At 35.9% G+C, this 17,853-nt stretch overlaps 1 protein-coding gene across 6 annotated transcripts in view; it reads right to left on the minus strand.

Annotated features, from left to right (window-relative positions):
• Positions 1-685: 685 nt before the first annotated feature.
• LOC148945823 (uncharacterized) overlaps positions 686-17,853 on the minus strand; it is a 64,723-nt gene continuing 47,555 nt past the window's right edge. For 5 of the 6 annotated variants that reach the window (XM_089098345.1, XM_089098343.1, XM_089098347.1 and 2 more), the window contains exons 2-4: positions 13,492-13,596; positions 9,579-9,749; positions 686-2,107 (exon numbers count right to left, since the gene is read on the minus strand). In XM_089098345.1, the coding sequence (XP_088954471.1) occupies positions 888-2,107; positions 9,579-9,749; positions 13,492-13,534 (1,434 nt within the window). In that variant the 5' untranslated portion in view covers positions 13,535-13,596 and the 3' untranslated portion in view covers positions 686-887. The remainder of the gene's footprint in view (positions 2,108-9,578; positions 9,750-13,491; positions 13,597-17,853) is intronic. The other variant, XM_089098348.1, reaches the window with a different exon arrangement.

Raw genomic sequence — 17,853 nt, forward strand, 5'->3', positions numbered from 1 at the left:
TAAAGAGAGGAGAAACAAATTGACAAAGAAAAAGGATAATGATGTGGTAAAGAAAGGAGAATAGTCCAAGTTTGTGTTTTTCCTGCAGTTTTTTTGGAAAGTGGAGAGATGATTGTTTTTTTTTTAAGTTCTGATATTGCGATATGTTCTTTATAATGCTACTTAGTATGGTCTTATTTAGATAATCACAAAACTTATTATTACTATAAAAAAAGCTTTGTATTAGCATATCACATTTTAGTTTGGACATCCCGTAGATCTTAAAACGCCATCTTCATTCTTTCTCATTAAAGCTTAAAGCTAGACATTAAATAAACAAAACCTGAGTTGAACTTCAAAAATTTGAATTTACAGACCTTTGTTCTGCAAGCCCCATGGAAAAGACAGATGTAAACAACTCTTCAAAAACACACCAAACTTCAAATGTGTTAAATATGATCGTGGTTAAAAGCACAGCTTCTTTTAAAACAAGGATTAGCTATAGATTATAAAAAGATATCAGAAATGAAATTAAAGAAAAAATTGTGGAAAACAAAATACTTTGGAGAAAATAGTTTGTAGGTGTCATTTAGTCTTGAGAATGTTGTCAAATTCAACTTCGGTTATCTTGTGCTCTAATGTAATTCTTAATAAAAAGAAATTTTCAAGTAAATAGCATTATATTTAATAAAACTGCTTTAAAAAAGGCAAATCTTTAACAAATGTAATTAGAAACATGTTAACAAGCTGATAAATATACATTGCTGAATTTAATAAAGTGTTTTAATACCTATTGTTAACAAGATTTTCCAGATGAAAAAAAAACTATATACATACAAAAAAGTTTTTCTCCAGCATGAATTCTTTGATACTTTTTATTAAGAAAGTTTCGTGAACATACAAAACCCTTACACACTGATATACAAAAAGGGTTTTGACACAGTGTGAGTTCTTTGATGATTAAATAGGGTGGATCTTAACCTGAATTTGTTCTCACATCTATCACATTCGAAAGGTTTTTCTTCAGTATGAGTTCTTTGATGACGAGACAGGGTGGACTTTAGGCTGAATTTTTTCTCACATCTATCACATTCGAAAGGTTTTTCTCCTGTGTGAGTCATTTGATGACCAGATAGCTGGGATCTTCGGCTAAATTTTTTTTCACATCTATCACATTCGAAAGGTTTTTCTTTAGTATGAGTTCTTTGATGATTAGATAGAGTGGATCTTTCGCTAAATTTTTTCTCACATCTATCACATTCGAAAGGTTTTTCTCCAGTGTGAGTCATTTGATGACGAGATAGGTGGGATCTTCCGCTAAATTTTTTCTCACATCTATCACATTCGAAAGGTTTTTCTCCAGTGTGAGTTCTCAGATGCTTAAATAGTGTAGATTTTCGGCTGAATTTTTTCTCACATCTATCACATTCGAAAGGTTTTTCTTTAGTATGAGTTCTTTGATGATTCGATAGAGTGGATCTTTCGCTAAATTTGTTCTCACATCTATCACATTCGAAAGGTTTTTCTCCAGTATGAGTTCTCTGATGCCGAGATAGGGTGGATTTTAGGCTGAATTTTTTTTCACATTTATCACATTCGAAAGGTTTTTCTCCAGTGTGAGTCCTTTGATGATTAGATAGGTCGGATCTTCGGCCAAATTTTTGTTCACATATATCACATTCGAAAAGTTTTTCTCCTGTATGAGTCCTTTGATGATAAGATAGGTCGGATTTTCGGCTGAATTTTTTTTCACATCTATCACATCCGAAAGGTTTTTCTCCAGTGTGAGTCCTTTGATGATTAGAAAGGTCGGATCTTTGGCTAATTTTTTTGTCATATCTATCACATTCGAAAGGTTTATCTCTGGTATGAGTTCTGTGATGACGGGATAACCCGTACCCTGAAGTAAAATACTTCTTACATATATCACATTCGAAGGGTTTTTTCTTGGTATGAGAAACCTCCACTTTTGTCATATCATTTTCAGTATGAATGTTACTTGGCACCTGATGTTGACAATTCAAATTCATTTCTTTCTTTAGAAATATTCTGGTAAGACCTGGCATGCTGGATAATTCACATCCTTCTTTGCTGATATCGTTATCACAGAGCGTTGTAACTGGGAAAACTAAAATAATATAAAATTCATCAAAATGAATCCCAAATTCATATATATTTTTTTAGCCATTATTTAATTTGGTATTTAACTCAGCTTTTAATATTTCTAACCTTATACGACTACTATAAATTTAATTATAATTACTTTTACCTTGGCTACAAATTTATAAAATCCAATTTGATGCATCATTCATATTACAGTACAAATTCTTTGTCCCTTTTTTTGTTTGGTATTTTTAAAATTTTTAAGAATGGAGACTTTAATAAATCTTCTTAAAAGTGGATTTGTATAAAAAGCATTGTATTACTATAATATTTATATGCTATATTAATTTCCTACTTTTACCAACTATGCCAATTTCTTCAAATATAATAATCAAATAATTTTTTTTTTGTTACACAACATAATATTCTAAATAACTCTACATTCCATCAAAAAAATTTGTCAAGTTTGTCAAAGCAATCCAGGCTTTAACATAAATAAAAGTTCAAATAGGGATAAAATCCTTTTAATAGACAGTGATGATGATAACAGTGGTAGAAATTCACAAAAATACCAGATATTTCGGTCACATATACATTTACCGTCATCAGTATTAAAACTGTTTTACTACTTATGACGGTCACTGTATATGTGACCGAAATATCTAGTATTTTTGTGAATTTCTATCACTATTATCACCATCACTGTCTATTAAAAGGATTTCATCCCTATTTGAACTTTTATTTATCGTCATGGAAAGGCAGTGTGGTCTCCGAAATTATCTACGGCTTTATCATAGGAGCAAATAATAGATTTCTGATAAAACTCTTCTTAATTCAATGCTCTGAAAAAAACTTCTATTTAACATTTCTGAAATATTTTAGTAACATGAACTTTATCCAAGTAATAGTCAAGGTCGTAATCCCTTTTTCAATTTTGAAAAAGTTCAAATTTATGAAAAGCCCGTATTTTATTTTATTCTAAAATCATCCTTGCAGCGACAAGGCTGATTCCACTCCACATACATTATCCACTTATTTGGTGACATTGTTGCCTTAAAAGCAAGTGAAACCAAAGCCTTGTTTGAAAAGAATGCCGTGAGTAGGGAGAACACACACTGGCATATTATTTTTGTTGTTAACACCTCGTTTCTGGATATTAACCTTCTAAAAAAGTAAGATTTCAACCTGTGCGATTCCCTACACAGATTTATAATCGGCTTATTTTATTTACTTGCTATTGACAGTTTTGCTGCTTGAATTTAAATTCCTTTGGGATTTAGTGACTTAGTAAGTACTAAGATTCAGACAGAACGATTTAATTACCTTAGAGGATTGTACTATTTGTGCATAGCAGCGATACTGATAACATATATTAGGCAATAAGCAAAAGAGGGGAGGGTTCCTGTCGCAAGTGTCGTTTGTACCTGCCGGTATTTAGTTACCCTTAAATTGCGGGGAATTGGTGAGCGGGTCCCGACGCTTCCCTTGTTCCTAGTATTGTGTGATTCAGTGGACATCGGCTGTTTTTGTGTGAAAGTGATGACTGAAAAGCTGACTCAACCCAGTTCTGAACTTTTTGAGCAGATCACTCACTGAAGGGGTGAAATTCGATCAGACTGTGAAAAGCACAGTAAACTATTTCGAACATGATACAATCATACAAGCTAAAAGACCCTTCACAGCGAGTTGGACATTCAAAGCCGGATGGTTTCGTATGCCAAAGATGAGGACAACATTACTGATATGTGCAAGTCGCTAGTCTCTCCGGCAAAGTAAAATGTCCCGATCCCAAAATTTGTGATATTCAGTCCGTGTGAAGTACCTGCCATCGGTTAGGTAGTTCACACTACAGTGGTGCCCAAAGTAAACGAACTCTCCAGAACATTGGATGGATTTATGCTAAATACTGGCCGCTCTACAGTCACCCTGCCAGATAAATCTCAATCGTCCCAAACCGCACCCCCGAGACCGCTTTACTCTGTGATGCTACAAGACCCTCCAACAGACTTAAAATGCCCAAGCGAACGCAAAGCATTTATCGACAAATTGTGTCCATGTCCAGACGGCGATATAACCGAGTTATGCCGCTCTAATACCGAGTGGAAACTCTTGGTTCGTTCCAAGCAAACTGCGAGCCAGATAGTGGATGCAGCTAAACGTGCGAAACCATCGCTCAATATCTCCCTCAAGGAACCTGCTTTTTTAGCTGCGATCAAGCGAGTGCCGGAGGATCTAGACGAACAGTCTCTTAAACAGCTATTCCCCAAGTGCAATAAAACCCTACAGTGTGGCAAGTCTCGAACATTTAAAGTCTACTTTCCGACACGAAATGACCTCAATACCTATCTCAAATTTTCATTGAAAATCGGATAAGAACGCCTCCCAGCTGGAGAGTTTGTGTTCTTACCTCAGCGCTGCTTTAATTGCCACGCAATCAGTCACCTAGCCGAAGATTGTAAGAACGGTTCATTATGTTCCCAATGCAGCTCCGCCTATCACAAATCTACGTCCAATACCCCGTGTCAGAAGGCAGCCTTTTGTGTTGGTTGCAAGAAGCAGGGTCATACTTGCTATAGTGTGAAGTGCCCGAAAAACTGTAAACCCTTGAACTAATGACCTTGTCACTAACTCTTTTATCGTGGAATATAAACGGCTTTTTTATTAATAAACTTCCAGTTCTGGAAAGCCTTCGTTCTGAGTTTAGTGTGATTTGTCTCCAGGAACATTTTGTTACCAAACATGGTCTGAACATACTTGAGCTTGAGGATATGACAACTTATTATGTAACCGCTAGACAGCTGAATAATAGAGGCCGACCCTCGGGTGAACTTATTACATTTGTGAAATCAGCTCTCCGTTCTAGTATCTTCGAAGCAAATAATTATTATCTAGCAGTGAGAGTGGATTGTTCTGTGTGTATTATTGTGTATCTTCCCACAGACTACAATAATGACCAGTCTGAGCGTAAATTTGCGCTATCTTGTGAAAAACTAGGTTCATGTATAGACAAAATTCGACACTTAGGTTTACCTTGCATTATAGCCGGTGACTTTAATTGTAATCTATCAGAGCCGAGTTCTCAAGCTTCACCACGTACAACACTTGTTAAGCACTTATTTAGTGATTTCTTGTGTGTTTTAGATAAATCGTCCGATTTTACGGATGTTCAAACTTCCTCGCGAACTTCCAACCGGACCACGTTGTAGTATCGTGTGATTTGCGAGCAGATATAGTAAAGGTAGTGTTTCATTATCAGTTGTCTGATCATCTTCCCATAACTTGCTCTGTCGGTATGCCATCTTCTGGTCACCAAACCACACCTCTTGCTCCTTCAGCACCTCGACACCGTCGTAACTGGTCGAAAATTGATCAAGCCTTATTCATCGAGTCGTTAGATTCAGTCCTGAATAAAATAAGTGTCCCATTTCTTCTCCTTCAGAAGTCACTCCAGTTACCTCAAAAAGAGGTTTCGATTTGTCTAAATATACATTGCGCAGAAATCATCCATGCTCTCCGCTTCGCAGAAAAACAAGCTGTTCCTTTGCAACGAATTCGTAAAGGAATCATTCCCGGGTGGTCGTCAAATCCAGATCTCGTCATTTCACGTAGTCAAGCAAAATTTTGGTTCTCAGTATGGAAAGAGTGCAGACGTCCGAATATGGGTATTGTGAACAGCATAAGGGTTTTCACGAAGCGAAAGTTTTCTAAGGCCCTGGCTCGGCATCGGAAAAATCTAGTCAATCATTATTCTGCCCGTGCCAAACAAAATAGATATATGATCTTCAAGTTTGTCTCTCGTTCTGCAAAAAATTCTTCGTCACCATCCCCAGCCGACATCCCTGAAGATGAATGGTATGCCCATTACGAATCGGAGTTCTCAGCTCCTGACCCCTCCATCGAACAATCTTACGAGGCTGCCTTAGATCAGTTTCTATCTACTCATCCCGATGAAGATTTATCGTCAGTACTCGCTCTGTTGAATATGCCATCTGTAGACTCAAATGGAAAGGCTCATCGGGCATTGACGAAGTCAGAGCGATCCACTTGAAACACGGAGGTAAACTTCTCGCGGCACATCTCTCTCTGCTTATGCAGATGATTTTCTCTCAAGTGATTGTTCCTGCCTCTTTCTGCATCAGAGATCTGACTCACATTTCTAAAAAGGGAAAATCTGAAATTCAATGTACAACATTCCGTCCGATAACTGTAGCTACGTCACTGTGCAAGCTCTTCCAGTCACTGTTTATACAGGAACTCGAAAAAGTATACTACACTCCTCCAAATCAGTTGGGTTTCAAGCAAGGAACTGGGTGTGTTGATGCCTTAACAGTCGTTGCTAATGCCTTAATACATGCCAAATCTTCTGGAGAGCCTTTATCTGGCAGGACACGACATTAGACGTGCATTCAACTCTCTAATCCATGTTGCGATGCTTTTGAAAGCAGGTAAACGTGGGTTGAATCTAGATGTCATTCGTTCTCTCAGGAATCAGTATTCTAGATTAAGGATTCGACTGAAGCTACCTCCTGAAAAGGGTTTGACCCCCGTTCCGCGCACCCGACTAGTTCCAGTCAAGAAAGGAGTGCTTCAAGAAGCAGTCACCTCTCCCGACCTTTTCAATAACCTTTTCTAAGCCCGACCTTTTCTAAGGCCCTGGCTCGGCATCGGAAAAATCTAGTCAATCATTATTCTGCCCGTGCCAAACAAAATAGAAATATGATCTTCAAGTTTGTCTCTTGTTTTGCAAAAAATTCTTCTTCACCATCCCCAGCCGACATCCCTGAAGATAAATGGTATGCCCATTACGAATCGGAGTTCTCAGCTCCTGACCCCTCCATCGAACAACCTTACGAGGCTGCCTTTGATCAGTTTCTATCTTCTCATCCCGATGAAGATTTATCGTCAGTACTCGCTCTGTTGAGGATGCCATCTGTAGACTCAAATGGAAAGGCTCATCAGGCATTGACAAAGTCAGTGCGATCCACTTGAAACGGAGGTAAACTTCTCGTGGCACATCTCTCTCTGCTTATGCAGATGATTTTCTCTCAAGTGATTGTTCTTGCCTCTTTCTGCATCGGAGATCTGACTCACATTTATAAAAAGGGAAAATCTGAAATTCAATGTACAGCATTCCGCCCGATAACTGTAGCTACGTCACTGTGCAAGCTCTTCGATTTACTGTTTATACAGGAACTCGAAAAGGTATACTACAATCCTCCACATCAGTTGGGTTTCAAGCAAGGAACTGGATGTGTTGATGCCTTAACAGTCGTTGCTAATGTCTTGATAGATGCCAAATCTTCTGGAGAGAGCCTTTATTTGGCAGGACACGACATTAGACGTGCATTCGACTCTCTAATCCATGTTGCGATGCTTTTGAAAGCTGGTAAACGTGGGTTGAATCTAGCTGTCATTCGTTCTCTCAGGAATCAGTATTCTAGATTAAGGATTCAACTTACGCTACCTCCTGACAAGGGTTTGACCCCCGTTCCGCGCACCCGACTAGTTCCAGTCAAGAAAGGAGCGCGTCAAGGAGCCGTCATCTCTCCCGACCTTTTCAATAACTGTGTCCTTGATGCAGAGAATCAATGTCCATCTTCGCTGATTCTGTCATCTGCTAACTTGTCTTTGGTATGTTACGCGGACGACATCCTGAATCCTAGCCGATCCCCTCAGCGGATAATTGAAATCTTCGAAATTTTCGAAACCAAATATCTTAAAGTTGGACTTCAGTTCAACTCTTCAAAATCGGATATCATCCTATTCAATTTTAAAACGTATTTTCATGTTACAACCTTGGATCTTGGCTTTACCTCTGCCCTGAATGTGGATCACCTCATGCATCGAGGTGCAACCACTGCTTCGTGTGTCTGCAATAACTAAAAACGTCTACTCAAACAGCTTATACGACAAATTTCAACGTCTTACGCTTCAGATGTATCGTCCAAACTTCGATTCAGCCGGCTGCTTCTCGCAAGCTTGTATAACGCCACCGCTCTTCCTCACATTTTATATGCCACGCCCTTCTGGAAACGTCTCAATGAAACTGACGAGAATATAATCAGAGCAATGTATTTTCGTTTTGTGAAGTATTTTCTTCGTCTACCTCCGTGGTATAGGAATTCGCATTTAATTGAAAATTTTAAAGTCGCAGACGCTGACGTCGCTAGACGAATAGCGAAGCATAATAGAAAAATACACCGAAATCAACACGAATGGTCCCATCTGCTCATTCAATGAATCAGTGATTTGTTTTCTTTGTTGGTTCAGTTTGTTATAGTTTGTGTCTTCTTTTCTTTTTCTTTTTTCTTTTAAGTTATCCGTCTTGTTGTATTATTTGACGGGTTTTTCAATAAATAAATAAATAAATTGTACCCAAAACAACAGTAAATATCCCATATGTTTTAAATTGTCAAATAGTTCTAGAATTATGAAAGCTAGAAAAAAGTTCCAAAAAAAATTCAGTACAACGTTTTATAGAGGCGTTTAATTGGGATGGAAAATTTTATGCCCTAGTTGAAACCATCCTTGCCTATTATATACTAAATGTTTTTTAATGCATTTCACAATATCAGAGAACCCTACTGTAGAGATTTAAAGTTCCTATCTGCAAAAATGGGGAATTCTGTATTTTTTGCAAGAAGAAAGATCACGGATGCGTTTTTTTCTCCAGGGGTGATAGTATCTACCCAGTGGTCCTAGACAGTCGCAAGAGGACTAATTTGAACCAAAATTAAAAGTTGAGGTGCCCTTTTTAATTGACCAAAAAAATGGAGGGCAACTAGGCCCCCTCCCACGCTCATTTTTCCCAAAGTCACCCGATCAAAATTTTGAGATAGCTATTTTGTTCAGCATAGTCAAGAAATTTAATAGCTATGTCTTTGAGGATGACTCAATCCCCCACAGTCCCCGGGGGAAGATGTGCAAGTTATAAACTTTGTCCATTGTTTACATATAGTATTGGTTATTGGGAAATATAGACACTTTTAGGGGGTATTTTTTGGTGTGGGAGGGAGGGGTAGGGGCAGGGGCTTATGTAGGAAGATCTTTCTATGGAGGAAGTGTTCATGGGGGAAGGGACATTGCTATGAAGGGGGTGCCGGATTTCCTAGAATTATTTAAAAAACGATAAGAAATTAAATAATAAATACAAATTTTTTCAACTGAAAGTAAGGAGCAATATTAACATAAAACCAAAAGATATTATTGCGTATATTAAGGGGTTTGCCCCCCATTGAATACCTCGCTCTTTAGGCTAAAGTTTTCCTAGTACGTTCAAAAGAGCCATTTATTCTATTTAAACGACCTTTGTTATTCAGGGGTCATTCTTAAAGAATTGAAACAAAATTCGAACTTTAGCGTAAAAAGCGAGGTATTGACTAGTGGGCGGACCCCCTAATATACGTATTAATTTTTATTCGTTTTAATTCTTAATATTGCTCCTTACCTTGAGTTGAAAAAACTTTTTTTTTTATTTAACCATATCTGAAGCATACCTTTATCCTCGTCAATATTCGACTCCCGTTTAAGATGGTCAGCACTAAGTTTACAATTTGTAGAGATGTCAGGGGCAACAGCATACAGATTGGCTTCATGTTTCATTAATAAAAAAGAATAAGTACTTCCAAAAACATCTTTATCATCATTTAAGGATGTATCTTCAGGTTCTACAAAAATCAGAGTAAACATCATATAAAAGCACATAAGAAGTTTGTTACTTATAATGTGTTGAAACGCATTATAAATATTTAAAAAACCAAAATTTTAATAGGGTACTCAAAGGACGAGTAAAGATGAATTGGACCTTCTTGCATCTAAAGACCTTGTAAATATAAGAGCAAGAAGGGTTGCAAAGAGAGGTAAATTTAAAAATAAACAATTTTGCGAAAATACTGGCCGATTATAGTAAATTCTGTCAAAATATTTTTTCACTATAGTTGGAAGTAATAGCTACCTATTAAAAAACTAATAACAACCCATAGTAGAAAAAAGGTTAAGACAAGACTGGAAAAAAATTGATGAATGACTCACCATTTGGGTGAAAAATAAATAAAAATAGAAAATAAAAAGTATACAATTGAAATCGCCAACGTCAAAATGATGGAGTAGAGACTTCGTGCCCCACCCCCCTTACCAACAATAAGATAATTTTTATTTTGTTGCTGATTTGTTCATTTTTGGTATTTTATGATCTTTAATTTTTGCTCCTTGTCATCTTTGCTCCATCAAGTCAATTGTCATCTTTATTTTAGAACCAGACTCCTCGAAGTTTATCAAAAAACTTCTTATACAATATATCTTCTTTTTTTAATATATCTTATGTTGTGACCAAAGATAGGAAAGTTTCGACAAGAAAAGTTTTTAATATTTAAGGGTTTAGGTTTAAAGGGTTTGAAGAAAGAGATAGGAAACAAAAAAAAGGAAAAGAAGGGTTTAATTAAAGCTGAAATGCTTGATAATTCTTGCATATATTAATGCTTTTTACAATTTTTTAATGTATGCCTCTCCTCCAAAACCTGTTCCTAAAGTAAAAGTAAAAACCTATAAGAAAAAACCACAAATTTTAATAGAAACCAAAAGTTTAGCATTAACGAGAGCAGTTCGATCATTTGAAGCAAAATAGGACTGACATTCCTAAAACTACCATTCCTAAATATTACCATTCCTAAAACATTGCATCTTTTCTATTTTGACAAACTGGATTAATTTACACTCTTTTGATTTAGTTCAGCTATACAAGCAGAACTATTAATAGTGGCAGCCTTGAAATTTTCAATTTAACACCCTCAGTTGGCCTTGAGATATTGATGAGGGGTCTTAAGGACAACCAGCATGCACGTATTGCCATATGATTTAGTTTTCAAGCAGCATAACCTTTCCGTGAAAGTTTCTACTTTATACCTTGTTGTATTCCTAAGATATTCGGCCTGGATATATTGACGGCCTAGATGCACTTCTATTTTGACTTAGTTCCATTGTTGCGACAGAAATAGTGGTAGAAGTAGCAGTAAAAGTATCAAACCTTGAGATTTTCAGATACACTATACACTTCTTTGGTAACCCACATGTAAATAGTTTGCCTCCATTCAGTTCAACACCTTCCTCGCCATTTTCAGAAAGTTTAATTAATATCCTTAGAATTAGCACTAGCAGTAGGCATAGCAGCAGAATCAATAGTATGATCAATTTGAGTAGTAGCCTATTAGTGAAAGCAGTACTAGTATTATTAGTAAACAGTAATAGTGCTCATATTTGTGCTTTTTGGTCTAGTGCAATATCCGTGTCTCATGTCCTGATAGTTTCAACTTGATACTTCAAGCCATTTTTGACATATTGCTGATACGTCCTATTGATAAGCATCATGTACATAATATGTTTAGCTTAGCCCAACATCCCCTCAACAGTCCCTGAAAGTTCCACATTAATTCTATAAGCCTTAGTAATATTAGTACTAACAGCAGTAGTGGTACTACTACAACGAGTATTATTATGAACATAGTATGTTTTTATTAGATCAGCATACCCCTTAACATGCCATGATAGTTTCAACCTAATACTGAAAACCATTCTTGATATACTGCTGATATGGCATTTTGATAGCCTTCATGCAGGTGTTATGTTTCAATTTAATTTAACATACCCCCTGAAAACGTCTAATACCCTTAGTCTTATTAGAAGTAGTAGGTGTAACATTCATACAGTGTCTTTTGACTAGTTCAACATCCCCCTCAACACGCCGGAAAATTTCACCTTCAGCATGTTGAGGTACAGTTCAACTTCGACTTCAATATAGTCATAATAGTAGTAGAAGTACAAATAATACTAGCTGTAGGACTAGAAGTAGTACTAGTAGCAGCATGCAAATTTTGTCTTTTGGTCAGTTAAACATCCCCCTCCTCAAGCCCTGAAGTTTTAATTCAAAACAATAAACTGTTTAGATTATCTGTATGTTTATGGTATGTTTTAATTTAGATCAATTTCCCCCTTGACATTTTCTGAAATTTTTATCGTAATACACTTAGGCTTAGCAGTGGTTGCAATTGAAGTAGTGGTAGAAATAGCAGTAATAAAAGCCAGGGTCGTTACTAGCCAAAATGTTTGGAAGGGGAGCGAGGGATTTTACCACCTAGCTTGTCATTTTCACAAACAATTTTTTTTTTTTGAATAATTATCATAATGTCCGTTTTGAATACGATACGGAAAATCACTAAACAAGATGGTAAAACTGCTGCATTTACTAACCAAGATTGATATTTTGGTATATGTCATGTTACTATTTTCATGCTATTTACTAAACCAATTCGAAAATTCTGGCACCATCTGTAAAATCATGGCAGGAGTTGGTAAAACTGCTGTGTTTACTGAAAAACTTCAAGATTTCTTTAGATGATATGTCAGTATTTTGGTGGTTTTTAATCAACCAAACAAAAAAAAAATGGTGACGTCAGAAAAATTGTGGCACTTTGTGCCAAAGTAGTAGCCACAGTAATGATAGCAGTAGTAATATGTACATGTTGCCTTTTGGTCAGTTGAACATCCCCTTCATGGTTCCATGAAGGTTTACGTTTGATATGGTAAACTGTTCTAAAGATATTGCTGATACGCCCTTTAAAAAAAAATGTATGTAAAAGGTATGTTTGGATTTAGTTCAACTTTCCGTTCAACATTTCATCGAATTTTACCTCAATATGCTCAGCCTTGGTAGTATTCACAACAGAAGCAGGTTTTTTTTTATTTATTTCAACATTCTTTGAAAGGATCACATGAATGCCCTTTGTGTTTTTGGAAGCAAAAAGTCAAACATGCCACCTTTTCCCAATAACTAATACTATATGTAAACAATGGGCAAATCACATCTTTGGGGGGTTCAGATTCCAATAGAAATGGTTACTGGACAGTTCAACTATGCAGAACAAAAAAGATGTCTCAAAATTCTTATTGGATGTTTTTGGAGAATTGATGGGCATGGGAGATAAGCTGGTTGCCCTCCAATGACTTTTGACTCTTAAAAAGGACATTGGAACTTTCAATTCAAAATCAAATGAGCTCCTTCCAAAGTTTCTAAAATTACTCTTTCTATACAAAATGCCTTGGTTAAAAAAAAATATATTGTCCCCAAGTTGCTCTTCACACAGCCTAGGCAGCATTTTTTTTTTTTTTTTTTCATTAATTAGTAGCTAATCATATATCAAATTAGACAATAAAACAAATAATAAGCAGAACATTAGTTTGAACGATTTTTTGTGGAAGCTTTTATTTTAATTAAAAATACATCGGTTTTATAGTTTGTTTAATTTTTTTTAGATAAAAGTAGCAGAAATCATAGTAGAATTGAAATATCTGTTCTTTTTTTAGCAAAAGCACCATAATTAGGCATCATTGAGCTCAACCACCAATAATACCAATTACCTTCTTTAACAGCAGTAGTACCAAAGAGCTTGGATGCTTCCATGTTTCCCCAACTCAGTCAAACACAGTCAGCTTCTCTTGACTACTCTCGGTGATTAGAAATTTCTAGAATATAAACAGTTAATGATTAACAATATCATATTTTCAAAAGAGAAGTGCATTTCATATCTGCTGTACATAGTGCATTTCATATCACCTCAACATGCTGAAGGTGAAATTTTCCGGCGTGTTGAGGGGGATGTTGAACTAGTCAAAAGACACTGTATGAATGTTACACCTACTACTTCTAATAAGACTAAGGGCATGGGAAATCTGAATTTTCACAGACCCAACTTCAATAAAGGAGCAATAGGAAAGGAATGACCAAAGCTGAGGTGTTAAATACCATTTAAAACGTTTTTGCTTTTTTAACCAATTCAATTATTTCTCCTTCTGAAAAACCCCCTTGATATTAAAGTTTAGAAAAAATGTTCAATTTTTCTTTTTTTTATTACCTTATGTTAAAAAAAACAGTTCAACTGTTTTGAACCACAATTCCAAAATAAGAGAACTGCTTCCTTACACCCTCCTTGTCTTTGACAAAGAGCATAAGGGTCATATTGTTTACTCTAATATTTCAATCTTTAGCACCTGGGGGAATATTTCCAGAGAAATGAACATACGAGATAAGAACTATACATGTTATTAGGTATAAATAGTCTTGCCTAATATAGGTTAGCCCTTTGAATGTTGTTCTTGGCTTCTAGAACTTGATTTAGTCTATTCTTATACATTTGCTGTTTAAACATCTCATTTTACTTTTTTGTGCTTCAATGGCTGCTGTGAACTCTTTCTCTATGAACATTTTGTGATTTTCTAGCTGTGTGATTTTTCTACCATCATCTAGCTGTGAACTGTTTGGCATTACAAAGAATCAATACATCAATGGGAATCAAGGGAGAGACTGAAAACTAAAATTAAGGTATTATATTGTTGTCGTTTTTTTCAAAATTAAAGTGGCATAGACCTGTCAAGGTGGCAAATTTTTAAGGCTTAAAAATTAGAAAAGAATGGACGTAGTAGCTTGGCAATACCTTCGCAGAGTGTATTTTGGTCTTGAATTACTAAAATCTTCACTTCTCTAGGTCAACTACATTTCAAAATAGCAAGATGCGCCCTAAACTAGAATTTTCTGGACTCTTCCCCTTAACCCTTCTTATATTTATTTGAATAACCATGGAGAGTTAGACAACCGGCACATTAAAATATGCACTGCAAGCATTTTGACACTCCCTGCATAAACAATGGCCAGCCACCTCTCCTTCATTAGCGTATAGGTGATGCAGAATTACACATTGACTAAACATAATTACATGAAAAATCATTTGAGGTAGATTAATTTAATAGAGGAGTAAGATAAATGTTTATATAAATCATTTCTCTAATATCAACTACAGGACTTGGTGTTTACAAGCAAACCCAGGTGGATCTTATAAAATTGAGCCCTGGATTATAGCCCTCGGACTGTGAAATAAACACACTTATATGTGTCTTTATATGTATTTATATATACCATAATGTATGTGTTATCCCCAATCTAGTGGCACCCTAATTTGAGGCTCCCAGGGCATCAATAAAGTTAATAAAGTTAATAAAGTTTTTCATGCAATTGCTAACCATAAAGTTTATCCCACTAACACAAGGATTTTACCTTTTTTTTTCTTTACAGCAATTTTTCATATAATATAACTAAAATAATCAGAAATGAAGTTGAGAAAATTATCTTAATATGTAGAAACTAGTTTGTGCGTGCTTTGTTTGAAATTTTCAACAAGTCTTCTGCTATTTGCTGAACTTTGCAGACTTTCTAGAAAAAAATTAATGAAGTTCAACTTTTTTTTCATAGCAATAAAGACAACACAGTTATGGAAGGAAAACGGTTATTAACTTTGTGGACAGCTTTATTAACTTTATCGACACTGTGGGAGTCCTGAAGTAGACCTAAGTGGCTTACCTAGGTGCTATATTCTATATTTTTGGACTTTAAAGTTAAGCAGTTTTGCAATGTCAAAATTTTTATCTGTACCAAACAAAGCTCTAAAAATGTACTTTCCAGGAAAAAATGTACCAGACCCCAAAAATTTGTGCATATGTTGTGCTTTGTGCAACAAGTGCATCTCCCTACAAACATTACCGTGCAAAACATAAAATTCCTCCCTTTCTCTTTTTTATCATTGTTATTATCAGTTTATCTCCTTCACAAATGAGGAGTATCTAAAAAGAAAAAGTTGTAGTCAATGTAATACATTATGTCCTGATCATTTTCTTTTCTTTTCTATTGTACAAATTGTTGGAACGTCTCTGCAAACAAGAACACATAATCTAAAGTTGGGGCTTCACCTATGGGAATATCCAGATTCTGGGCTTTCTGGATAGTGAAGCTGGTTCAAAAAAAAGAGCTCCCAGATGGTTTTTCCTTTCCCAATGTCCTGCACTTTTCAGAGCTTCTATATTCTTTTTGTTTTCAAATTTAAGCAGTCACCTTTTAACTTATTCTTCTGTTTCTTTCACTATTAAAGATATTTTCTTCAGTGAAAAGGCTTCCAGGACCCGGAAATAAGAAAGTTCAAACGCACCTTTCATCTAAAATGGTCTTGGGTACTTTTGGTTGGACTTCACGCTCTAGATTATATGCAAAGGAAATGTAAACCCAGATTCCAAAAATTCAGGGTGAATCCCCAGCTCAACTCTTTTTCTCTTGGCTTGTACGACTCCGGTAAAAGCCCAAGAAAACACATTATTGTTAGGCTTATATATTTTTTTTCAGCTCTAGACTTTGTTCCAAGTCAGCAATAAATTATATAGAAAGTAACTATATCTGAGTTTTAGTTAAAGCAATTGGAAGGGACTGTTGAATAAAATAGACCCTAGGGTTTTAAAGAACATCTATTAAAAAAAAATTAATATTATAATTTATCAATTAAAGGCTTAAAAAACATTGAATTAGGATAGCAGTTACTTCCAATTCCTCCAGCTTAAATGCAGCCATGGGTACTTTTTATATACTTTTCAATCAGCCTGGAACAAACCTCTACATAATCAGGAGCATGAAAATTTGAGTTGCCCAGCTTAGTTTTATTGGATCAAAGATCAGGATTTTCTTAGAGACAGAAAACAAATCAGTTGTTCAGACACTAAAATTGTAATAAAAGACTTCAGAGCGTCACATCAAGGTCTCTGTAAGGTCAAGTTCATTATCCCTTGAAAGTCTGTGTAAGATGTGAAGCGTTTTTGGGGAATGCTGTATATGGTTGTATACATTGCAGAAAGACTTGTCAAATTATAGGAGGATTTCCTTGGAGGTGCTAGACATGCAAAGAGTGAGGCTATGGTAGACACGGCCAACAATAACAATATGTGAGTTGTCAACTTTCACCAGATCCTTCAACCCATTTATCTATCCCATTTATTCACCAAGAAATTATCCCATCCAAACCCTATTTCATAGGGTTTGGAAGTCTATGATGCGTTTTGGTGAATGCTGTATATAGTTGTATACATTGTAGAAAAACTTGTCAAATTACAGGGGGATTTCCTTGGAGGTGTAGACATGCACAGAGTGAGGCTATGGCAGACACAGCCAACTAGAACCACATGTGGATTGTCAACTTTCACCAGAGCCTTCAACCCATTTATCTCTCCCATATTCACATAGGCATTTTCCCATCCAGACCCTATGAAATTCTTTCTTGGAATATTTCTAATGCAAAGGCAACTTATCTACTTTTTCTTTCATTATTTGAGTCATTGCTGATAGCACCTCAACAAGCCCAAACAAGTCATTGCAGACACATTTCAACTGGGGACACCAGGAATAAGATACTGCAGCCATAGATTGAACAACAGATTTATCCATTAATTCATCATGCAAAATTAAAAACTTTCCTTTCTGAAGTTTTTCTGAGATGGACTGATAATTTAACCTACAATCATTGCTTAAGGGAACACACTTTTCAGGAAGCCTGGTAGTTACTCCATGACCCTGAAAGGCAGGTTAGGCTCTACTATTAAGTTGCTGAGCTTCAGCTTGACATTCTTCTGCAATATTACACTCTTCTGAAATTCAACATAATTTGAGTACATCTTTAATAGGTTGGTCCCATGCTGCTGTGTATTGAAGTTCTTGATGTGAAATTTCTTTTTGGTATGTCAAAGAGCAAGGATCTTTCCTCTGATAAAACTTTTATTAAAAACCTGGCAAAAAAACTACATACTATCCTTGTCATACTTCTGAATTCATTTCTGCAGGTCTTTGTGAGAAAGTCAATAGCTATTGAATTTGTATTAGCAATTTGTCTTTTTCTTTTTTGTCTTTGCCTTGAT

This window comes from Artemia sp. Qi Xiang Cuo, chromosome 12 (assembly GCF_049724085.1).
Source record: "Artemia sp. Qi Xiang Cuo chromosome 12, ASM4972408v1, whole genome shotgun sequence".
In the NCBI taxonomy this organism is placed as follows: domain Eukaryota; kingdom Metazoa; phylum Arthropoda; class Branchiopoda; order Anostraca; family Artemiidae; genus Artemia; species Artemia sp. Qi Xiang Cuo.